Source organism: Lampris incognitus, chromosome 1 (genome assembly GCF_029633865.1).
Source record: "Lampris incognitus isolate fLamInc1 chromosome 1, fLamInc1.hap2, whole genome shotgun sequence".
In the NCBI taxonomy this organism is placed as follows: Eukaryota; Metazoa; Chordata; class Actinopteri; order Lampriformes; family Lampridae; genus Lampris; species Lampris incognitus.
The window spans coordinates 48,744,214-48,765,893 of NC_079211.1; the positions used below are offsets into that span (position 1 = coordinate 48,744,214).

General features: G+C 44.4%; 1 protein-coding gene across 3 annotated transcripts in view; it reads left to right on the top strand.

Annotated features, from left to right (window-relative positions):
* LOC130120943 (centrosome and spindle pole associated protein 1-like) overlaps positions 1-21,680 on the top strand; it is a 51,160-nt gene that overhangs the window by 16,546 nt on the left and 12,934 nt on the right. For 2 of the 3 annotated variants that reach the window (XM_056289770.1, XM_056289784.1), the window contains 14 exons: positions 323-446; positions 4,480-4,627; positions 7,388-7,516; positions 7,896-8,008; positions 8,292-8,441; positions 8,939-9,082; positions 10,240-10,353; positions 11,693-11,759; positions 12,257-12,383; positions 12,796-12,935; positions 17,843-17,974; positions 19,738-19,778; positions 20,030-20,090; positions 20,209-20,318. In XM_056289770.1, the coding sequence (XP_056145745.1) occupies positions 323-446; positions 4,480-4,627; positions 7,388-7,516; positions 7,896-8,008; positions 8,292-8,441; positions 8,939-9,082; positions 10,240-10,353; positions 11,693-11,759; positions 12,257-12,383; positions 12,796-12,935; positions 17,843-17,974; positions 19,738-19,778; positions 20,030-20,090; positions 20,209-20,318 (1,600 nt within the window). The remainder of the gene's footprint in view (positions 1-322; positions 447-4,479; positions 4,628-7,387; positions 7,517-7,895; positions 8,009-8,291; positions 8,442-8,938; positions 9,083-10,239; positions 10,354-11,692; positions 11,760-12,256; positions 12,384-12,795; positions 12,936-17,842; positions 17,975-19,737; positions 19,779-20,029; positions 20,091-20,208; positions 20,319-21,680) is intronic. The other variant, XM_056289779.1, reaches the window with a different exon arrangement.

Consider the following 21,680-nt stretch of genomic DNA (forward strand, 5'->3'; position numbering starts at 1 on the left):
GTATGTAGGCTAACTTTATATGCAGTCATTATTGGGGTTTTTTTCTTCCCCATTTTATGTTGTGTGTACTACCTTTCTATTTTTTGTCCAAACATATAAGCACAATATCTCTATCATTGATAAGTTGATATTATTGATCAGATATTTTAGCCAACTGGACTGGATTTTTGCAACTGAGTAAGCCTTTTCAATAATGATTAGCTACTTGCTTAAGAGGCTAGTTTAATAGACAGACTTGATAGCATTTGATTGGTGCTAATTCTCCTATGATTTTCAGATTGTTCAACTTTTAAATGAGTCCACCATAACCATAATTTTGCAGGTCCCCAGGCAGGCCTGTCAGTGAGAACGTTGCAGTGGACTCGGGAAGGGTGCTGTTGCCATCAGAAAGGGACAAGAGCAGCAGAGAGAGAATGCTGAGCTATAAAGACGCTCTCAAACAGCAGGTAGATCAAACATATCTTCAATCCAAAGATAAACTACTGCCATTCTTCATCTGGGGACCTTATGTCCTCAAGATTCAGCCAGTATTAAATGCGTACCCCATAACGGCAAAAGAAAAAGCTGAAGCAAGCAGTATGTTGGCAATTGGTGCTTCTATAAGGAGAACCAGAGGTAAGACCAGAGCTAGGGTGGATGTAGAATTAAATCCAGATTAAGTCCTAACTAGGCTTGGGTGATTGACTGAGTCCGATCGGTGGTTGGTTGTTTTGGGCTTTTTTGGGCGATTTTTGTCCTTTTAGTGTCTGCCTTCTCAAGAATTCAACTCAAGAATTCAACAATAATTTACCTGTAAAGCACATTTCAAAGCATATGCGAATAGGAGCTAGCTGTTGGAGTTGGGCCATATGCATGTTTTTGTTGCACTGATTTCTCACATGTCTTTCACAAAACGGAGCAGTGACTCAATGACAATTAAGCTGTTTTTAGTGGTTACTGTCCAGTTGTCTTTATGCATGCTCAATAATCCAGGTAAGGAAATCACAGAAAGTTGAATCAGTTCATCTGGACACAACGTTTATTGAGAGAAACGTTTCATCCACTCATCTAAATGACCTCTAAAGGAATGTGTCTTAAAGGAAGACCTCTTAAGGAAGAGTATCCAGTAAGGGCATCAAGGGCCACTGAGCTAACGGGATCCTCCAGAAGGCACAGAACCAGCTGTTGAATGAACGGGCGAGACAAAAATAATTTTACTATAGATGCTTTGAAAGCCAAACAGGAGCAGATCCAACAGAGACTTGCGTCGTGTGTAGATGAGATGAGACCACTTTCCAATGTGTGATTGAGTTCACTGAGAAGGCTTGTCTTGCACAACACGGAAAGTCGAAAACCAGGCAGCAAAAGAAGTTTGACATACTTGCTGCACGCCAGAGACATTGGCAGACAACCAATGGCACTGTCAACAGCAGATGGAGATGGACGCCAGATACACGCCAATGATGTGGACAAGTGAGTGAAGAGTCTGTTTGACAGACAGCTCGCCCAGGTGGGGAAAGACACCCTTGCTATGGGGCAGTACTATAGGCAGAGGCATGGGTGTGCTATGGGTTCCCCAGTCTCACCTATAGTGGCCAACTTGTATATGGAGGAAATGGAAAAGAGGGCTCTGATGTCCTATCCAGGGACACCACCTAGCCATTGATTCAGATTTGCGGACGACACCTGGGTTAAAATTAAACCTCAGGATGTACCACGTTTCACCGACCATATTGACTCTGTGGACAACTGCATCAAGTTCACCAGGGAGGATGTGAAAAATTACAGGTCAGCCTTCTTAGACTGTGAAATTGCAATTGGCGATGGGGGAAATTTTATTGTTGATGTTAACCGTAAACCAACACATACTGATCAGTACTTAAGGTTTGACTCTCATCATCCACTGGAGCACAAACTCGGAGTCATCAGGACGCTGTACCGCCGAGCTGACAATGTCCCCACCTACACAGCGGCCGGGGAAGGTGAAAAATCCCACATTAAACAGGCCCTGGCTAATAATAATGATAAGAATAATAATAACGATAATCCTAATAATAATAATCTTAACTGGATGTTTGCGAAAGCCAGGAAGATGCCCAAAAAGTGCACCAACCGATTGAAGAAAGAAGGACAACAGCTGCCCAAGCGTAAACCAGGGGTTATTTTATGTGGCGGGAGTTTCGGAACTGTTAAGATGCATATTTTCCAAACATGGTTGTTCAGTTGCCTTCAAACCCCAAAACGCACTGTGCCAGAAATTGGCTGACCCCAAGGATTGGGTCCCCAGGCACATTATCCAAACCGCTTATCCTGCTCTCAGGGTTGCGGGGATGCCGGAGCCTATCCCAGCAGTCATTGGGCGGCAGGCGGGGAGACCCCCCCCCCCCCGGCACAAACAGAACAATATAGTGTACACTGTAAAGTGCTGGGAGGATTGCTGTGACTTAGACATCAGGGAAACCAAACAGATGCTGGCCAAGAGGATGGCACAACACAGAAGAGCTAACACATCAGCCCAGGACTCCACACACTACACCCATGTACAGGCCAGCGGCCACTCTTTCAAGGATGAGGATGTACACACCTTTGATAGGGAGGAACGCTAATTTGAACAGGGAGTCAAAGAGGCCATCTATGTGAAGAGGGAACGACCATCCCTGAACAGGGGGGCTTGTGGTTGTTATGCCACTATGTTGTTTAAGGGTGGGGATATCTGCAGTCAACTGAGACTGAACAGGTCACTTAGATGAGTCATGAAACGTTTTCCTCAATAAATGTTGTGTCCAGATGACCTGATTTAACTTTGTGATTGCTGTCCGATTGATAGGTGGTGAAAAGCAACATCAATTCATAAATCAGACCAAACTAGACCAAAAACAGTATGTGCCGTTTTTCTGATCATATAATAGTATAGTTGTGCTATCCGGAGGCTGCAAGTGGAGACTTCCTTTGTCTGACGCCATCGAACTCTTTTTCCAATCTTGTTGGACAGCTCATCAGCCTGTCTTTACAGCTTATTGCTTAGCAGATATCTTGAGGTGATTTATTTTGTTTAATTGAAGAAGAGTAGCCTATAGGCTGTAATGTTTCAGTAAAGTTAGATTTTCACATTAAATACCACAGATGTCAGAGGATAAGGTTTGATAATCAGAATCTTTTGCCAGCACTACTCATTTGCAAAGACTGCCAATTACTTCATTTAGGTCCTTTGGCTTACCGGTTGTGTCCGGTTTAAAACCAAAATAATCCCAAATAGGGGATTTTGTATTCTTTTTTTGCAATGAGCTCTTCCATGAATGCATTCACTGAAAATGGCTGGTGCGAATATATTGGCAATTGCCAGTTGTTGGGCTGACGGTGGCCGGTAGAACATTTTTGACATATTGCCTAACCCTAGTCCTAACACCGCAGAGGGAACACCATCTTCAGAACCCCAGAGATGAAGAGCCATTCAATACCGTGAATACATTTCTGAGCTGTAATATTCTCTTTTTATAATTTGGCAACTGAGCACTTTGAGAGGTACAGGTATTCATAGTTTAGGATTATTAGGATTTGTTGACATTTGTGGGACCTTAACTACTGACTCTCAAAATGATTTAGGATTACCATGTCACTGTCTGTATGTCCGCTGTTGAAATGTTTAAAAACAGGCTTGTGTTGCTTCTCATGGATTTGCTTCATTTTACTTAAGGATGGGTATTGTCTAGGGTCAAATAACTTCTCAGGGGAGTAAAACGAGCAAACTGCTTTGATGTGAATTGGTAGTCCATATTACCTCATTGCATCCCAGTCTGTAATATGTTGGCAGGAAAAGCCCAGAGGGAGAAGCCCGCTCTATGACCAGGTAAAATGCATCAAATTTGGGCTGAACCAAATTAGTTAGTCAAGCCAGTAGAACCTTAAGCATTGCTAGAACCTTTGTAGTTGGTCTGTGAGGTTCCCTCCAGTCACGATTTACCCCAAGTCCCACTGTTGCCCTTATTCCATTCCCTTCTGCCATACCCTGTACTCTCTTCTACTTTCTCTGTGATGATCTGTTGATGTAGAAAAAAAATCATCCCTCAACATTTGTTTTATGCTAGTGTTTACAGCACTAGTGCATTTTTTTGTTTGTAATCTGATTTTAAGTTACTTAATGTTGATGAATTTTATATTGTATTTAATACATTTTTTCCCAGAAAGAACTTGGATACCATTTATAAGAAAACTCATACAAATAATTGTTTGAAGGCGAAAAGTCTTCTACTGTACACAGTCAGTTACTCCTTTGCCTGTTTATCAAGGCTCAGAGTTGACAAGGATGGTATTCTGTCAACCAGAAATCACTGACATAAATACTGCTAAACTATTTAGGCTACAATCTACCAATACAATACAGTCACCAATACCACTAGGACATGAAATAAACCCTTGAGGCCACTGTTCTTTATCTTACTGCTGATACAGTAAATGCCTTGTTGATTCAGCAACCCAGCGGGCCCCCACTTCTGTGTCTAGATCCAGGAACGTCAGGAGCAGCGGCGTCTGGAGCAGGAGGAGAGGGAACGCTATGAGGCCAAGCTGGAGGCTGACATGAAGAACCGCCAGCCCTGGGGCCGTGGAGGAGGGGGAGCCCCATTGCGAGATAGCACCGGGAACTTAATCAGTAGGTTCAGATCCGTGATTTTAATTATTTGTGCATGTGAATTATTCCTGGGCAGAAAAATGCCTTTTTTCACTGTAAGATGTTTCACCATCAATAAAAAAATAAAATTATAAGACACTTCTGAACTAGGGAAAGGTATAATACATGGAAGCTCAAAAAGTGTGTATATGCTTATGCTTGTGCTTGTCTTTTTGAAGAGAAAATGTGATATTCCACTTTCATTGAATACTAGTGTTTAGTTTGGTAGATAGGTAAACAGTTCCCCAAAATGGAGACAAAGGCTCCCAGGTTCAGAGTGTTTATTTGTTGCCTCCCACATGAAGTTACTGTATAACTAAAATACACACAAGAAAAAAAAACATTAAATCACATATTTTAAGTTGCAAGCATATTTGATCAACTACACTGCTCAAAAAAATAAAGGGAACACATAAGCAATGCAATGTAGCTCCAAGTCAATCACACTTTTGAGATATCAACCTGTCCAGTTAGGAAGCAACACTGATTTGTGAATCAATTTCACCTGTTGGTAAATTGTCTAATTTCCACCAGGTGGAAATTAGACAATTTTCAAGACAACCCCTATAACAGGAATGGATTTGCAGGTGGTGGCCACAGACCATTTGCTTGTCCTCATCTTTTCTGGCCGATCTTTGGTTAGTTTTTCATTTTGCTAGTGCCCTCACCACTAGAGGTGGCATGAGGCGGTATCTGCAACCTACAGAAGTTGCTCAGGTAGTGCAGCTCATCCAGGATGGCACATCAATGCGTGCTGTGGCAAGAAGATTTGATGTGTCTCCCAGCACAGTGTCCAGAGCATGGAGGAGGTACCAGGAGACAGGCCGGTACACCAGGAGACGTGGAGGGGGCCGCAGGAGGACAACAACCCCGCAGCAGGACCGCTATCTGGTCCTTTGTGCAAGGAGGAACAGGAGGAACACTGCCGGAGCCCTACAAAACGACCTTCAACAGGCCACTAATGTGCAGGTTTCTGCTCAAAAAGTGAGAAACAGAATGCATGAGGATGGTATGAGGGCCCGATGTCCACAATTGGGGCCTGTGCTCACAGCCCAACACCGTGCAGCCCGATTGACCTTTGCCAGAGAACATCTTGGTTGGCAGATTCGCCATTGGCACCCTGTGCTCTTCACAGATGAGAGCAGGTTCACACTGAACACATGTGACAGACGTGAGAGAGTCTGGAGACGCTGTGGAGAACGTTCTGCTGCTTGCAACATCCTCCAGCATGACCGGTTTGGCGGTGGGTCAGTGATGGTCTGGGGAGGCATATCCTTGGAGGGCCGCACAGACCTCTACGTGCTAGCCAGAGGTACCATGACTGCCATTAGGTACCGGGATGAGATCCTCAGACCCATTGTCAGACCATATGCTGGTGCAGTGGGCCCTGGGTTCCTGCTCATGCATGACAATGCTCGTCCTCATGTGGCCAGAGTGTGTCAGCAGTTCCTGTATGTCGAGGGCATTGATGCTATGGACTGGCCTGCACGTTCCCCAGACCTGAATCCAATCGAGCACCTCTGGGACATCATGTCTCGTACCATCCGCCAACGCGATGTCGCACCACAGACTGTCCAGGAGTTGACCGATGCCCTGATCCAGGTCTGGGAGGAGATCCCTCAGGAGACCATCCGTCGTCTCATCAGGAGCATTCCCAGACGTTGTAGGGAGTGCATACAGGCACGTGGAGGCCACACACACTACTGAGCCTCATTTTGAATCGTCTTGAAGAATTTCCACAGAAGTTAGATCAGCCTATGTTCTCACTTTCCACTTTGATTTTGAGTATGATTCTGAATCCAGACCTTAATGGGCTACTGATTTTGATTTCCATTGATCATTCTTAGGTCATTTTGCTCTAAACACATTCCTCTGTCTAATAAATAAAGATTTTCAGCTGAAATATTTCATTCATCGAGGTGTATATTGTGTTTTTAGGTGTTCCCTTTATTTTTTTGAGCAGTATATATAGTATAGCGTAATGCTGAAATAGCTAGCATTACTGCTACAACCACGTGGCAAACGACTAGCGTTCATTCTGTTAGCTCGATGCTAACACATAATGGCAATTAACCTTTAATGTGCTAACGGAAATTACCAACATGATATCTTAAACGATCCATTTTACTTCAAAATGCTTAACATAAAACGACATGTGTGCTCACACTTAGAGGCATATATTTCCTACGCTCTGTGGACAACATACTACTTCACACCGCTAGCTCAATCTGCTGCTCTGCTGATTCAACACTCCAGTGACCAGCTACAGCAGCCTCAATTGGTCAAACTCAAATTCTACAACAACGTCAGAGGGGCAAACTCGAGTCAAATGTCTCAACGGGTTTAAAAATACAGCTACCACTAGGTAGAGACACTGCGCGGCAGGAAAGGGCAGCACGCTGGGTGGTGATGGAATAGGGGGGATGGGTTCCTGACCCAGGATCACTTCAGTTCCTCACTTTGTATTTTGAAGATAATTGTTTCACTGTTATGAAAATTTAATTAAAAAATCCCCCATTTTTTTTATGGGGGAAGGTTTAAAAAAAAAAAAGAGACTAGGTTTGATATGTGAAGTGTTTGCCATTTGTCATCCACAGCCTTTCTCTAAATAGATGGTAGGTAACTTCACGAGGGCTCAGAACTTCATGGAACATTTTACAATTATTCCATTTTTAGTTTAAGTAAATAACCATACATTGTCTTGTGTAATACACTAATTTATTGACCAATTTTTGTGGCCAGCTGACTTGAACCAGATGCACAAGCTGAATGAAGAGGCTTACAGCTGCCCAGAACAGAGGCAGCGAAGAGCTATGGCTGCCATGACAGCCCACAGAGGAGAACAGCCTGATGCCAGTGACGGGATCTCTGGTAATTTAACAACATGCAGTATACTGTATTTCTAATGATGGCAACACGGCGCTTGAATGCTGGATATGTGTAGGTCCAAAACTATGAACCCATTAACCACCCTTCACAGGAATTTTATTACAGTGCCAGGGACCCCGGGGTAGCCCTATCAATGAAATGACGATTAACATAAAATGGGAATTGAACTAGACAAATGGGTTTACTTTTAATGATAATTGCATAGAACTTTACATCAGTGTAGAGATGACGTCAAACAAAAATTTCAAACTGTAGAATAAAGGGAGGACAGGTGCTTAACTACTAAAGGCCGACTATAAAACTTGTAGACCATATTGCACTGCAAGCAAAGACGTTAACTGTACTGTCCTGCTCTGTGTAGGTTTTGCCCATGTGCAGGGCCCCCAGTTTGCCAGAGGCACCGTGTTTGCCAACCAGTCCACTCTCCAGCAGCTCCAGGAGCAGGACAAGTACAAAGCCTACCTCAAACAGCAGGTACTACTTTAAATAACAGATATCAGGTTCTATGCCCATCTATCCCTGATTTAGTGGGTTTACTTGAAGCTGAGAGACAACACTTTCCTTTCATCCAACCCCACTTATAATTAGCATGCAATTCTTTCTTCAGATGCAACACTTTGAAGTTAAACATGTTCATATGTTTTGGAGCGTAATGTGAATGTAAAGCTGTAATTTAGGGCTGGACAGGTAAGTTTTGCTTTAGAAGGTGTTTGGTTTGGGAGCAGTCCGGTTAACAAGTAATTTGTTTTGTTTGTAGATTGAGGAGAAACGCCGCAAGAAGGCTGAGGAAAGGGAGAGGATCAAACTGGAGGAGGAGCGTGAGGAGAAGAGGCTTGCGGAGCAGAGGGCTCGTATCCAGAGAGAGTATGAAGAGGAGCTGGAGAAGAAGAAACGCAAGGAGATGGAGGTGTGGAGCTGAACCTTATTGCTTTTAAATTTCAGTACATGATTTTATAGCAACAGTTGAGAAGTCATACCATACCAGTATTCAGGGTTGTGTCATTTTGTGGTTATTCTTTTATTGTCTGTAGTTATTTCTCATTTCTAATGGGATGTTAATTTTGCCCCTCTGTTGGATTCCCACTTGTACTGCTGACAAGGCCTGTCTCAGGACCTGCTGTCAACATGCTGTGCTCCATACCAGCAGACAAATTGACTTCCTGAACAGCAGGACCCAGCAAACAATGAAATGACTCACCTGGGCCTACCTGGCACTCAATCAGTTTAGCTGCCAGTCTACATCTGCACTGTTGTTAAGAACTGGGGTCAACAAGCAGTGGGAATCTAAATTGAGAGCTTGTATTGAGTAGTGATTCTCTTTCCTCTTCCCATCCTACTCTCTCCTCCCCCTTCCTCTCTTCCATCCCAACCACTTCCCTCCCTGCTCTCATCTTTCCCCCTCAGCAAAAAGCCAAGAATGAAGAGCTAATTCAGCTGGCTGAGGAACGGAGGAAGGAGGCAGAGAGGAAAAAAAAGGAGGCAGAGGAGAAGGAGAACTTGGCGCTGAGGAGACAATACGAGAGAGAGAAGCAGGCACGCCTGGAAGAGGTCAGCAGACTGATGCCTGTTAACCACTCAGCCTCACCATTATAACCTTGTAACCTACAAGTACTTGTCTCAGTGACCTTTTTCTCAGCAGCGGTTAACTGTGTTGGAAGACAGTTGTTATCTGATTGGGAATGATAGAAAAAAAATCTTCTGGAATGTTTTCTGGAGTAAGGGCGGCACGGTGGCGCAGTGGTTAGCACGGTTGCCTCACAGTAAGAAGGTCCTGGGTTCGAGCCCCGGGGTAGTCCAACCTTGGGGGTCGTCCCGGGTCATCCTCTTGTGTGGAGTTTGCATGTTCTCCCTTTGTCTGCGTGGGTTTCCTCTGGGGGCCCCGGTTTCCCCCCCACAGTCCAAAGACATGAAGGTCAGGTGACTCGGCCGTACTAAATTGTCCCTAGGTATGAATGTGTGTGTGTGTGTGTGTGTGTGTGTGTGTGTGTGTGTGTGTATGTCAGCCCTGTGTGATAGTGTGGCGGCCTGTCCAGGGTGTCTCCCTGCCTGCCACCTAATGACTGCTGGTATAGGCTCCAGCATCCCTGCGACCCTAAGAGTAGGGTAAGCGGTTCAGAAAATGGTTGGATGGATGGGTTTTCTGGAGTATATAGTCAATCTTCCGACATGGTAGTTTGTCAGTGGTTGCCCTAAGTAACCACTTTTCTAATATTGAAATGAGGTGAGCATTCCTGGGCAGAAGTTTGCAAGAGTTAGCTATATTTTGAAAACATACTGCAAAAGAATCTGCCCCCTCACCTCTGCCCCAGAGCCACATAAACAAGCAAACTGATTGACAGCAAGGAGAGACCAATGGAGGCGCTGGCTTGCTAGGAACTCTCCTGATTGGCTGATAAGGAGTGGGTACAAAGAACATTTTCTGGCTCCAGATATATTGCCTAGGGCAGCCATAGAGACCAGATATTTTTCTCAGTGCATCTACTTACTTGATAGCTGTTTGGATGTAGAAAGAGTTTGACCAAATATTATAAAAAGTGTTCTAAATTAAAATAGATGTTAGCCACTTTAATAGCAGGCCTCAGTGAGTGAACCATCAGCCACAGTGTGTATGTGGTAGCAAGGGGTAGATTTGTTTGTTTTAGCTTGTAGCCTCAGACCTTCAGTGTCTGTGTATATGGTGCTCAGCAGGCAGCTTTGTCCCCCAGGTGCACAGGGAGCCATCTCCACCGATCCCTGCCCTGCAGAGAAGACACCGGTTACCCCACTACTCACCCAGACCTCCCACCGTTGACAGCCAACGCTCCATTAACCCCCTGTCTGTGAGTAACACACACACACACACACACACACACACACACATACACACAGTCTTACCCTTTAACACATAAAGTTGAGGACATGACTGCACAGGGTTCCTCCACTGCTGGTCGGGAATGTGGTTTTCTATTTCTCATAAGATTTGCAGTATATTTTCAATATAGAATGTAAACAGTGAGCAAACACTGTTGAGTCTTAATACAAATCTGAGTGGATTTTTTTTTTTTGTGGTTACAAACTTGAAAATAATTTTCAGCTTTAGTGACATGGCTAGTATATTTCGGATGATCCGCTGTGGCGACCCCTAACGGGAGCAGCCGAAAGTAGTAGTAGAGTGACATGGCTAGTATGAGGGACATTTTTCCAAGGAACCGTCAACATGCATCACAGATCACAACCTGTTCCATCTCCTCCCCTCTGGCAGGTGCCACAGGGTACTGTACTCCAAAACAACCAGATACAGAAACCGTTTCTTTCCGCGGGCTGTCATTCAAATGAACGCTTAACACTTGTCAATAAATCTAGCCATTTTGTAAATACTGTACTGTACATTGTATGTATACTGGTACATTCTGTCATGTCCATCTACCTCAGGCATGTATGTAAGTAACCTGCTAACATCTATTTCAGCATCTCTGATATATTCTCTGCACCAGTGCACCTTATCACCTCTTATTTCACCTGTATAAATCAATCCTTGTGTATGTATCTGAAGATTATTGTGTTGTAGTGTTGTTATTCTGTGTTAAGTACACAGAATAACAACCTAAATCCAGCTTTGGCATTTTGAAAGGGGGGATCTGTGACCCTGCTTTTCACCAGTGTTGTACAAGGGACACAAGTGAGAAAACAATTGAGAACTAGCAAGCTACTTAGCATAAGAAAGAAGATACTGCTGCTTTTAGTTCTATGCATTCGGAATTACAGTTTTGTGGTTTTTATGATTTCACGACACATTTTTTATGTTTATGTAGTTTTATCTTTATCTCACAAGGCATGTGCCTAGTCACATCTTTTTTTTAAAAATGTTTTGTTAATTGTGTCTTTGACGTACTACAGTATTCTGTCAGTTATGTATTATTTTAAGTTGATTGCAGCTGTATGTAGCACTATTTCCCCAAGGCAAATTTCCCCACAGGGACAGTAAAGTATATCTTGACTCCAAGGAATGGTCATTCAACCAAAGAAGCAGTAGCAGACCAAAATGACTTGTCCAGTATTCTTTCTGAGTATGCATATTCAGCAAACTCACCCTGAATAAGAGACGGAAGATATTTTTTGTACACACTTCCACTCTCTTCAGCATCATTTCCCCCCTCCTTTTTTCTCCTCTTCCATAAGGAGCACTGTCTCTCTGGTCTCCAGTCCCCTCCTGTCCCCGCCTGCAGGAACCAACTGCGAGCTGCAGGTACACATTTCACAAACACATCCCCACTACACATGCACACACCACACATTATTTCTTTTGTGGTGACCTGTCCATCCCAGATGTGTGACTGACTCCATCGGTAACTGGTCCCAGAGCTGCTTTAGTTGCAGTTGGACAATATGAAGAGTAGAAGGTTCTAGATGATGCACAAATACTGGTGTATCATATTGGGGGTGATACCAGATTAAAACAAGATACTGGTATCAGACCATTCTGTCATGTAAAAGCTGACATTAAGGCTGCTTTATTTTCTCTTATTCTTTCATTTGCAGCAGAATGTTTGATTGCCGAAGAAACGTGAACTAGATTTCAGTTGGTTTGATTCAGTCCAAAACTAAGGCCTTTATCCATACTGGTCCGTAAATATGAATTCCATTAGTACTAGGTATAGGCTAGGTTTTACAGTTAACCACTTGGAATTGCTACTGGTAGAGAAATAGCTGTATGTGTGTGTGTGTACGCTTGCATGCTTGTAGAGGATCAGCAAGAAGTATTCAGCAAGCTGTCAGCATTGCGTCGACAGCTGCGAAGTGAGCAGAAGCGTCTGGAAGGTCATCTGTTACAGGCTGAGTGGGAGGAGCTAGAGTCTCCTCCGAGGAACAGGTAAGGCTCCAGCAGACATGTCAATCATCTCTTATGGGCCAGTGTAGTATAGAGCATATCTGCCATCTGGTGGATGTTTTTCTATATAGTATTTTACAGTCCTTTGAGTGCCATTATTTTTTTTTTAGAATGGGTGGCCTAGGAGAAAGGAAACCATTGATTGGCATTGTTACTGCCATACATTAAATGAGGTTGTTATTTTATCAGATGTAATTATTATGATTTGCAGATATATTGCTGTGAATCAAAATCTCATTAATATGGAACAGTATTTTCATTATATACCTTTCTGTTTATCGGTGTCATAGTAAATACCCCTGTAAACTCAAAAGTCATCCTAATCTCCCAAGTTGGAGGAGAAGTCTAAAGCTCTGCTCTGCCTAACTCCAGTGTTGTCTGTGAATGAATCCAGACACAGAGAGCGCCCTCTAGTAGATGTGTTTGACATGGCCAGGCTGCGGCTCCAGGCTCCTGTCAGAAGGCCCTGGTCCAGGAACACAGAGCCCAGCAACTTGCTTCGCATCCATGACTCCCTCCAACTCAAACAAACAGGTAGGACTTAGAAAAGCAGAAATGGTGGCAGGTTTGAGTGGTTACAGAGGCACTATTTTCTTGAGAATAAGTGAAAGGTTCAAAACCAACGCATCAATAAAAAGTTATGCAATCACTGGAAATGACCTTAAAGTGATAATCTTGAACTTTTTCATATTAACAAATGTCTGTTTCGTTATTATTTATCACTGACTGGTAAAACCATAATGATTCAGCTCACTCTCAATTCTTGAAAGCCTTTGGAGCCTTTGCTTCTGAAAGTGTTTACGTTTTTAAAAAATGGTGTCGGTACGACGTCGTGTCATATCGTGTCATTTCGTGAACCCAACCACTGAGGATGCACAAGCCGGTGCATTCTTAGTTGCCATTTTGCAAGCCCGGATAAATGGGAAGGGATGCGTCGGGAAGGGCATCTTGAGTAAAACCTTTGCCAAATCAAATATGTGGATCATAAATCAGATTTCTATACCAGATTGTTGGAGGCCCAGGTTACCAATGACCGCCACTGGTACTGTTGGCCAGCAGGGTGTCATTGGAAACAATGCTGATGTTGGGCGAAGGAGAAGAAGGGGGGGAAGGTATGTCCAGAGGCAGCGTTAGGGGAGGAAGGGTAGGAGCGTGGAGGCGAGAGTCGGAACTTTGAATGTTGGCACTAAAACTGATGAAGGGAGAGAGCTGGCTTATATGATTGAGAGAAGGAAGGTAGATATACTGTGTATGCAAGAGACCAGGTGGAAGTGGAGTAAGGCCAGGAGCATCGGAGGTGGGTTCAAACTCTTCTACCATGGTGTGGAGAGGAGGATATTGAGTAGGGGTAATCCTGAAGGAAATGTATGTTAAGAGTGTGTTGGAGGTGGAGAGAGTGTCAGACGGAGTGAAGAGTATGAAGCTGGAAGTCAAAGGTGTAATGATGAAGGTTATCAGTGCATATGCCTCGCAAGTTGTGTGTGAGATGGAAGAGAAAGAAAAATCCTGGAGTGAGTTGGATGAAGTGGTAGAGTACACAAGGAGGAAAGAGTGGTGATTGGAGTGGACTTCAATGGTCATGTTGATGACGGGATAAGGGTGATGAGGTGATGGGCATGTATGGTGTCAAGGAGAGAAATTTCGAAGGACAGATGGTGGATTTTGCAAAAAGGATGGAAATGGCTGTGGTGAATACATATTTCAAGAAGAGGGAAGAACACAGGGTGACGTATAAGAGTGGAGGAAGGTGCACACAGGTGGACTGTATCTTATACAGGAGGTGCAATCTGAAAGAGATCCGAGACTGCATGGTGGTGACGGGAGAACTTAGCTAGGCAGCATCGGATGGTGGTCTGCAGGATGACTTTGGACATCAAGAAGAGGAAGAGAGTGAAGGCAGGGCCAAGAATAAAATGGTGGAAGTTAAAGAAGACTTGTATGGAGTTCAGGAGGGAGTTAAGACATTCACTGGTTCGTAGTGAAGAGTTACCAGATTACTGGGCAACTACTGCAGAAATAGTGAGGGAGACAGCTAGGAAAGTACTTGGTGTGTCATCTGGACAGAGGAAGGAAGACAAGGAGACTTCGTGGTGGAATGAGGAAGTACAGGAAAGTATACAGAGGAAAGGGTTAGTGAAGGAGAAGTGGGATAGTTGGGGAGAGATGAAGAAAGTGGACATGAGTACAAGGAGATGCGGTGTAAAGCGAAGTGAGAGGTGGCAAAGGACAAGGCATATGGTGAGTTGTATATGAGATATTGGACACTAAGGAAGGAGAAAAGGACTTGTACTGACTGGCTAGACAGAGGGACCGAGCTGGGATGGATGTGCAGCAAGGATAGAGATGGAAATGTGCTGACAAGCGAGGAGAGTGTGTTGAGAAGGTGGAAGAAGTACTATGAGGGGCTGATGAATGAAGAAAATGAGAGAAAGAGAGAGAGAGAGAGAAGGTTGGATGATGTGGGGATAGTGAATCAGGAAGTGCAGTGGATTAGCAAGGATGAAATGAGGGCAGCTATGAAGAGGATGAACAGTGGAAAGGCAGTTCGTCCAGATGGACATACCTGTGGAGACATGGAGATGTTTATAGGAGTTTATAGCAATGAGTTTTTTACCTAGATTGTTTAACACAATCTTGGAAAGTGAGAGAATGCCTGAGGATTTGAGAAGTATACTCGCACCGATCTTAACGAATAAGGGTGATGTGCAGAGTTGTAATAACTACTTGTGTATAAAGTTGATCAGCCACAGCATGAAGATATGGGAAAGAGTAGTGGTAGCTAGGTTAAGAGGAGAGGTGATGATTAGCAAGCAGCAGTATGGTTTTGTGCCATGAAATAGCACTGCAGATATGATGTTTGCTTTGAGAATGTTGATGGAGAAGTATAGCGAAGGTCAAGAGGAGTTGCACTGTGTTTTTGTGGATTTAGAGAGAAAATATGACGGTGCCAGGAGAGAGGGTGTGGTATTGTATGAGGAAGTTGGGAGAGGTAGAGAAGTATGTAAGAGTGGTGCAGGATATGTATGACGGCAGTGTGACATTGGTGAGGTGTGCAGTAAAAATGACAGATAGGGTCAAGCTGGAGGTGGGATTACATCAAGGATTGGCTCTGAGCCTTTTTTTGTTTGCAGTGGCAATTGACAGGTTGAAGGACGAGATCAGGCAGGAGTCTCCATGGACTATGATGTTAGCGGATGACATTGTGATCTGTAGCGAGCGTAGGGAGCAGCTTGAGGAGTGCCTGGAGAGGTGGAGGTATGCACTGGAGAGAAGGGGAATGAAAGTAAGTAGGAGGCAAGATGGAATACATATGCCTGAATGAGAGGGAGGAAAGCGGAATGGTGAGGATGTAAGGAATAGAGGGGGTGAAGGTGGTCAGCTGTTCAAACAGGGAGTGCAGAAGAGAGGTGAAGAAGAGTTTCAGGAGTGATTTGTGACAGAAGGGTACCAGCAATAGTTAAAGGGAAGGTTTATAAGATGATAGTGAGATCAGCTATGATGTATGGTATGGAGACGTTGGCACTGGCGAAAAGACAGGAGGGAGAGCAGGAGGTGGCAGAGTTGAAGATGCCAAGATTTTAATTGGGAGTGACGAAGATAGACAGGATTAGGAATGAGTATAGAGGGACAGCTAAGGTTGGACGGTTTGGAGGCAAAGCAAAAAAGGCAAGATTGAATAGCCAGCTCGTCTTCGCTCCCTATTGACCCCCCACCTGCACTCAGGATCTGTGTCGAGGACGTGCGCCAGCTCTTCCAGAGACAGAAGACCAGGAAGGCACTGGGCCCGGATGGTGTGTCACCCTCCTGCCTGAATAGATCACTGGAGCTTTGTGAAGTCCCTTCCTTTCTTCAAGAGCTCCACTATCATCCTGGTCTGCAAGAAAACTCCTATCACAAAATTAGATGACTACAGACCTGATGCCCTAAAGTCTGTGGTCATGAAATCCTTCAAGAGACTGGTGTTGGCCCACCTGAAGGAAATCACAGGCCCCCTGCTTGACCCCCTGCAGTTTGCCTACCAAGCAAATAGGTCAGTGGAGGATGTAGTCAACGTGGGATTTGCACTACATTTTCCAACACCTCGACTTCTGAGGGACCTGTGCAAGGGTCCTGTTTGTGGACTTCAGCTCAGTATTCAAAAAATCATCCCAGATAACCTCCACTCCAAACTCACCCAGCTCACTGTACCCCCCCCCCCCCCCATCTGCCAGTGGATTAAAAACTTCCTGACAGATAGGAGGCAGCGGGTGAGGCTGGGGAAAATCACATTCAGCACCTGGACAATCAGCATTGGTGCCGCCCCCCCCAGGGATGTGTGCTCTTCTCCCTCTACACAAATGACTGCATTTTAGGTGACCCATCTGATAAACTCCTGAAGTTTGCAGACAACAGTTTGCAGCCTTCTCCGGGATGGTGACAAGTCTGCATGTAGTAAATGGGAGGTTGAACAGCTGGCCGTCTGGTGTGGCCTTAACAACCTGGAGCTGAACACGCTCAGAATAGTGGAGATGACAGTGGACTTCAGGAGGAGCCCCCCAACACTTCCTTTCCTCACCATACTCTACAGCATGGTGTCTAAGGTGAAAGCCTAAAGATTTCTGGTTTCTCCCAGGACCTAAGGTGGGCATGCAACATCGACACATCATTAAAAAGGCCCAGCAGAGGATTTACTTTCTCTGCCAGCTCAGGAAGTTCAACCTGCCTCAGGAACTGCTGATTTAGTTCTCCTCTGCAATAATCCAGTCTGTCCTCTGTACATCCATCACTGTCTGGTTTGAATCGGCCACCAAACAGGACAGGGACAGACTACAACGGACAGTTAAGTCTGCAGAGGAAATCATTGGTGCCAACCTGCCCTCCATTCAGGATTTATACATCTCCAGACTCAGGAAACGGGCAGGCAATATCACTGCAGACCCATTACACCCTGGTCACAATCTGTTCCAACTCTTCCCCTCTGGTAGGCGCTACAGAGCACTGTACCCCAAAACAACCAGATATAAAAATTTTCTTTCCACGGGCTGTCATTCAAATGAACGCTTAATATTGTCAGCTAAATCTAACCACGTTGCATATACTATACATTGTACATATACTGGTGCACTCTGTCATGTCCGTCTTCCTCAGGCATGTATGTAACATTTATTTACCTGCTAACATTTATTTCAGCATCTCTGAAATATCTTCTGCACCATTACACTTTACTGCCTCTTATTTCGCCTGGGTATAGTCAATCCTTTTGTATATATTTGAAGATTGTTGTGTTGTTATTCTGTTGAGTACACTAAGCCACGAAGTACACTAAGCCATGAAACTGGAATCAAAATCTGATTCTGATATGTAGAGATCCTGCATGCAATACCAAAGCAATGATGAGGAAAGTTCCCAAATGACTGTGTTTGTGTGTGCGTGCATGGCTCAATGGATCACTGTAATTTCAGAGGCTGATACCAGAACAGGTTCGGTTGAGGTTCCTGTCGGGGAGGAATTGGGTGGTGTGACCTGCCAAAGGAGGCGAGCTGACAGAGAGCAGCAACACCGATCCATCAGCCAGAGGACGACCTCCCAGTATGGTCAGAACCTGCTGCATAAATTAACTTCCTTTACTTCTTCCTATACCAGCCTAATGTTCTTTGTTTTCAGTTAAGTGGGTCGGTTGCCAGCCAACTTGTTGGTGTAGAGTAAGAGTGCCAAAATCAAATGGCGGTAGTGTGATGGATTGTGGAGGTTTCCCTCATTCAAACTGCAGTTTCAGTCTTCATGTAACAAAGCTGAAGTTAACACTGAGCTTTATTTTCCTCCAATCTATAAAGGGATATTTTACTTTGTTCAAACAATTGTGCTGTTAAACTTGCACAAGTACTCACACTCCTCCGTACAAAGACTCACACTCCTCCGTTCCCTCTAGTAGAAGTTTAAGGTGAAATGTATAATTGGTAACCCTATAATTTACAGCCCATTAATTAGGTAGTAATTGTGAAGAAATTGACATGAAATTATGTAGTAATGTTGACGAAATGGCTAAGAAATAACGTAGTAATGTGAAGAAATGGCTAAGAAATAACGTAGTAATGTGAAGAAATGGCTAAGATATAACAGTAAAGTAAAATCAGTAAAATCTATATAATGACAAGTTGTAGTAGTAGAATTACTGGGCGTTATTGTAGCAATTTCTTCAGATTACTATGTAATTTCTTTGCAATTACTACTTAATTCACGGCCTGTAAATTATCAGGATCAGGAATAATTTATTGTCATTTCTATCATGTACTTGCGTACACAAAAGAAATACAATTTCGTTTCACCCAGCCCACAGCAGTGTGACACAAAAGATAAAAACACACAGCCAAAACTTCCAAAAACGACACCACCAAAAACATACAAAAACAGAGACAACAAAGCAAAAAAACAACAAAACACAAACAGTTAACAACACAGTCCACTCAGTGCAACACAGTCCAAAAAAATCACTGTCCAGAGAGCGAACGCCAGCCAGGATGACTGTCGGAACTGCTGGTCTGCATGGGCTAACAGTTAGCTTAGCCTGCCCCGCTGTCGAGGGCGCACTGCACGCCCTCGGTGCTTCCTCTTCGGTTGCAGCTCCAGGCAGGGCCATGGTCCCTGGGCCCACCAGACACAGCAGACCAGGCTCCCTCAGCTGATCCAACGCCAGCTCTTCCAGCCAGACACCTTCGACACACCTCCCCGCAGTCTACACGACGACACTAAAACACAGTCAACGCTAGGCGAGGCCGCCACCAGACCACCCTCGGTGTTATCGGAATTGTCAGTCTGCATGGGCTAGCAGTTAGCTTATCCTGCCCTGCTTCCGCGTCCCGTCAGACTGCCCTCGGTGCTTCCTTTTCGGGCGCAGCTCCAGGCAAGGCCGTGGTCCTTGGGCCCACCAGATGCGGCAGACCAAGCTCTCCCAGCCGATCCAACTCTAGGTCTCCCAGCCATTTAAACGGAAAAAAAAATCTAAGATCAAAATAAAAACTTCACAAACGACATTATAGAATATAGAATTATAGAGTTATCATGTAATTTCTACCTTAATGCTGATGTAAGACAACACATCCAGATCGTCCTCTAACAAACAAGACAATCACAGTTTGCAGATACGCAACATGTTTGCCAACTGGTAGTTTGATAAGCCGTCAGTACATATCATTTACTTGATTTGCTACATAGTTTGCTGAGGGCTGTGAGTGCAAGTGAACTCTTTTGGGGGACGAGGTATCTCAGACGCACACACACTCACCTGCACACTGCTGTCTTACAACGATGGTACATTTAAGCCACAGTCAAAGGAATTTCTTTGGTGCTTATGTTTCAGATTATTTGGATCCGCTACCACCTCAGCAAAATAATTATCTGGTGAGTTTACAAAGTATAATATGATGTAATTCTCTGTCTGACAATTTTTGCCTTTATTGAATACTTGGTCTGCCGAATGTAAGTTCCATCTATATCGGGGCCGCTATGACTCTGTGCCACGTAATACAGATTGTTCTTCTGTCACCACTCCTTGATAAGAACGTTCGATAGACTGGATGTAGGTTTTGATGTTAATGAAACTCTACGAGAGTGTGATTGTGAAGGGAGTGTTGTCTTTCTGCTTTTTCCAGAGAAGTGCAATGGGGGGCTCCGCCAGAGGTTCTCTGCTGGAGTCAGAAAGTGCTTTTATCGGTAGGATTGCCTTGGGGCCAGTCTATTCAGAGGCAGTTTTCTTGTCACTGCTTGTAAAAATCCAGAGTTATAGTATTATCCTGTGTTTTTCTATCTTCGTGGTCTGTTTATTTCTCAGATCCCATGGGTGAGGCCTTCCCAGTGGCTCCCACCCCAGAGCAGCAGAGGATGCCTCAGCTGTCGGCTAGGGAGAGGAGAAGGTTGGCCAAACTCGCATACGTCCCCCAGGTACTCTCTCTCCATAGCAAACACCTCTGCTAGATTCAGACAGATGACAAGTATTAAGCAGGGTGGCCAACATTTCAGGATCGTCATCCTGCAATTGAAAGGATTCAGCTTTGATTCCTAGCCAAAGTAACTTTTCTTTGGGATTATTTCCCCCCCTTTTCTCGCCAATTGTACCTGTCCAATTACCTCACTCTTCCGAGCCGTCCCAGTCGCTGCTCCACCCCCTGTGCCAATCCGGGGAGGGCTGCAGACTACCACATGCTTCCTCCGACACGTGGTGTCGCCAGCCACTTCTTTTCACCTGACAGTGAGGAGTTTCACCAGGGGGATGTAGCTTGTGGGAGGATCACGCTATTCCCCCCAGTTCCCCCTCCCCCCTGAACAGGCACCTCAACCGACCATACCATGGTAGGCAACGGAACAGTCCGCTATGCTACTCAGATGCCTGGGGTAGCCAAAGTAACCTTGAGCAAGTTATTGCCCCCCCCCACACACACACACACACTAGGGCTGTCAATGAATATTCCAGATTCGAATATATAACCGAATTGTGAAAAAAACAAAACAGACATTCGAGTGTGAAAATTAATATTCATTTGTGGGGGCGGGGGGAGCAGCAGTGTCTGCCTGTCAAATTTTCGTGAGGGCCCTGGCCGCTGCACTGAATACGCTGCATGACCGACAGGAGTCACACAATGTCACTTTCATTGATTGAAAATGAAATTTAGGTCAACCTGAAATGAGCAAATAATTCAACAACAGCCTTGTGGTAAACATGGCAGAGTGTTCCCAACCCAACTTGGCAGCAGAGAGAGGGATTTTCACTCGGAACAATCTAAAAAGTTTTGTGCAGGCTATGTTAGCTACAGTTAGCTTACCATTCCACCACTAATAACCTGAGGGTACATCTCGAAAATATGCGGAAAAATATGTTCGCACGGGTTCAAAACGTTTTTTTTTTAGAAGGAATAATCTAATGCCATGTCATTTTTGGCCAGTTTTAACAGCCCTAACATACAATTTACACGGAATTGCTTACAATTGTAAATTGTTCTCGATAAGGGAATGGCAGAAAAACTATGTAAATCTGTGTCAAAGATTTTGGTATTCTAAAGGAAACAAAAGTAAAAACGAGTGAAACTATGTCCAGTATGGATTGCATTTTTGTTGTTTTCAATGTGTCAAGTCAATTTTATTTGTATAGCCCAATATCACAAATCACAAATTTGCCTCAGGGGTCTTTATAGCAACACATCCTGTCCTCAGATCCTTGCATCGGATAATGAACAACTCCCTAAAAAATAAACCCTTTAACAGGGAGCAAAAATAGGAAGAAACCTCAGGGAGAGCAACGGAGGAGGG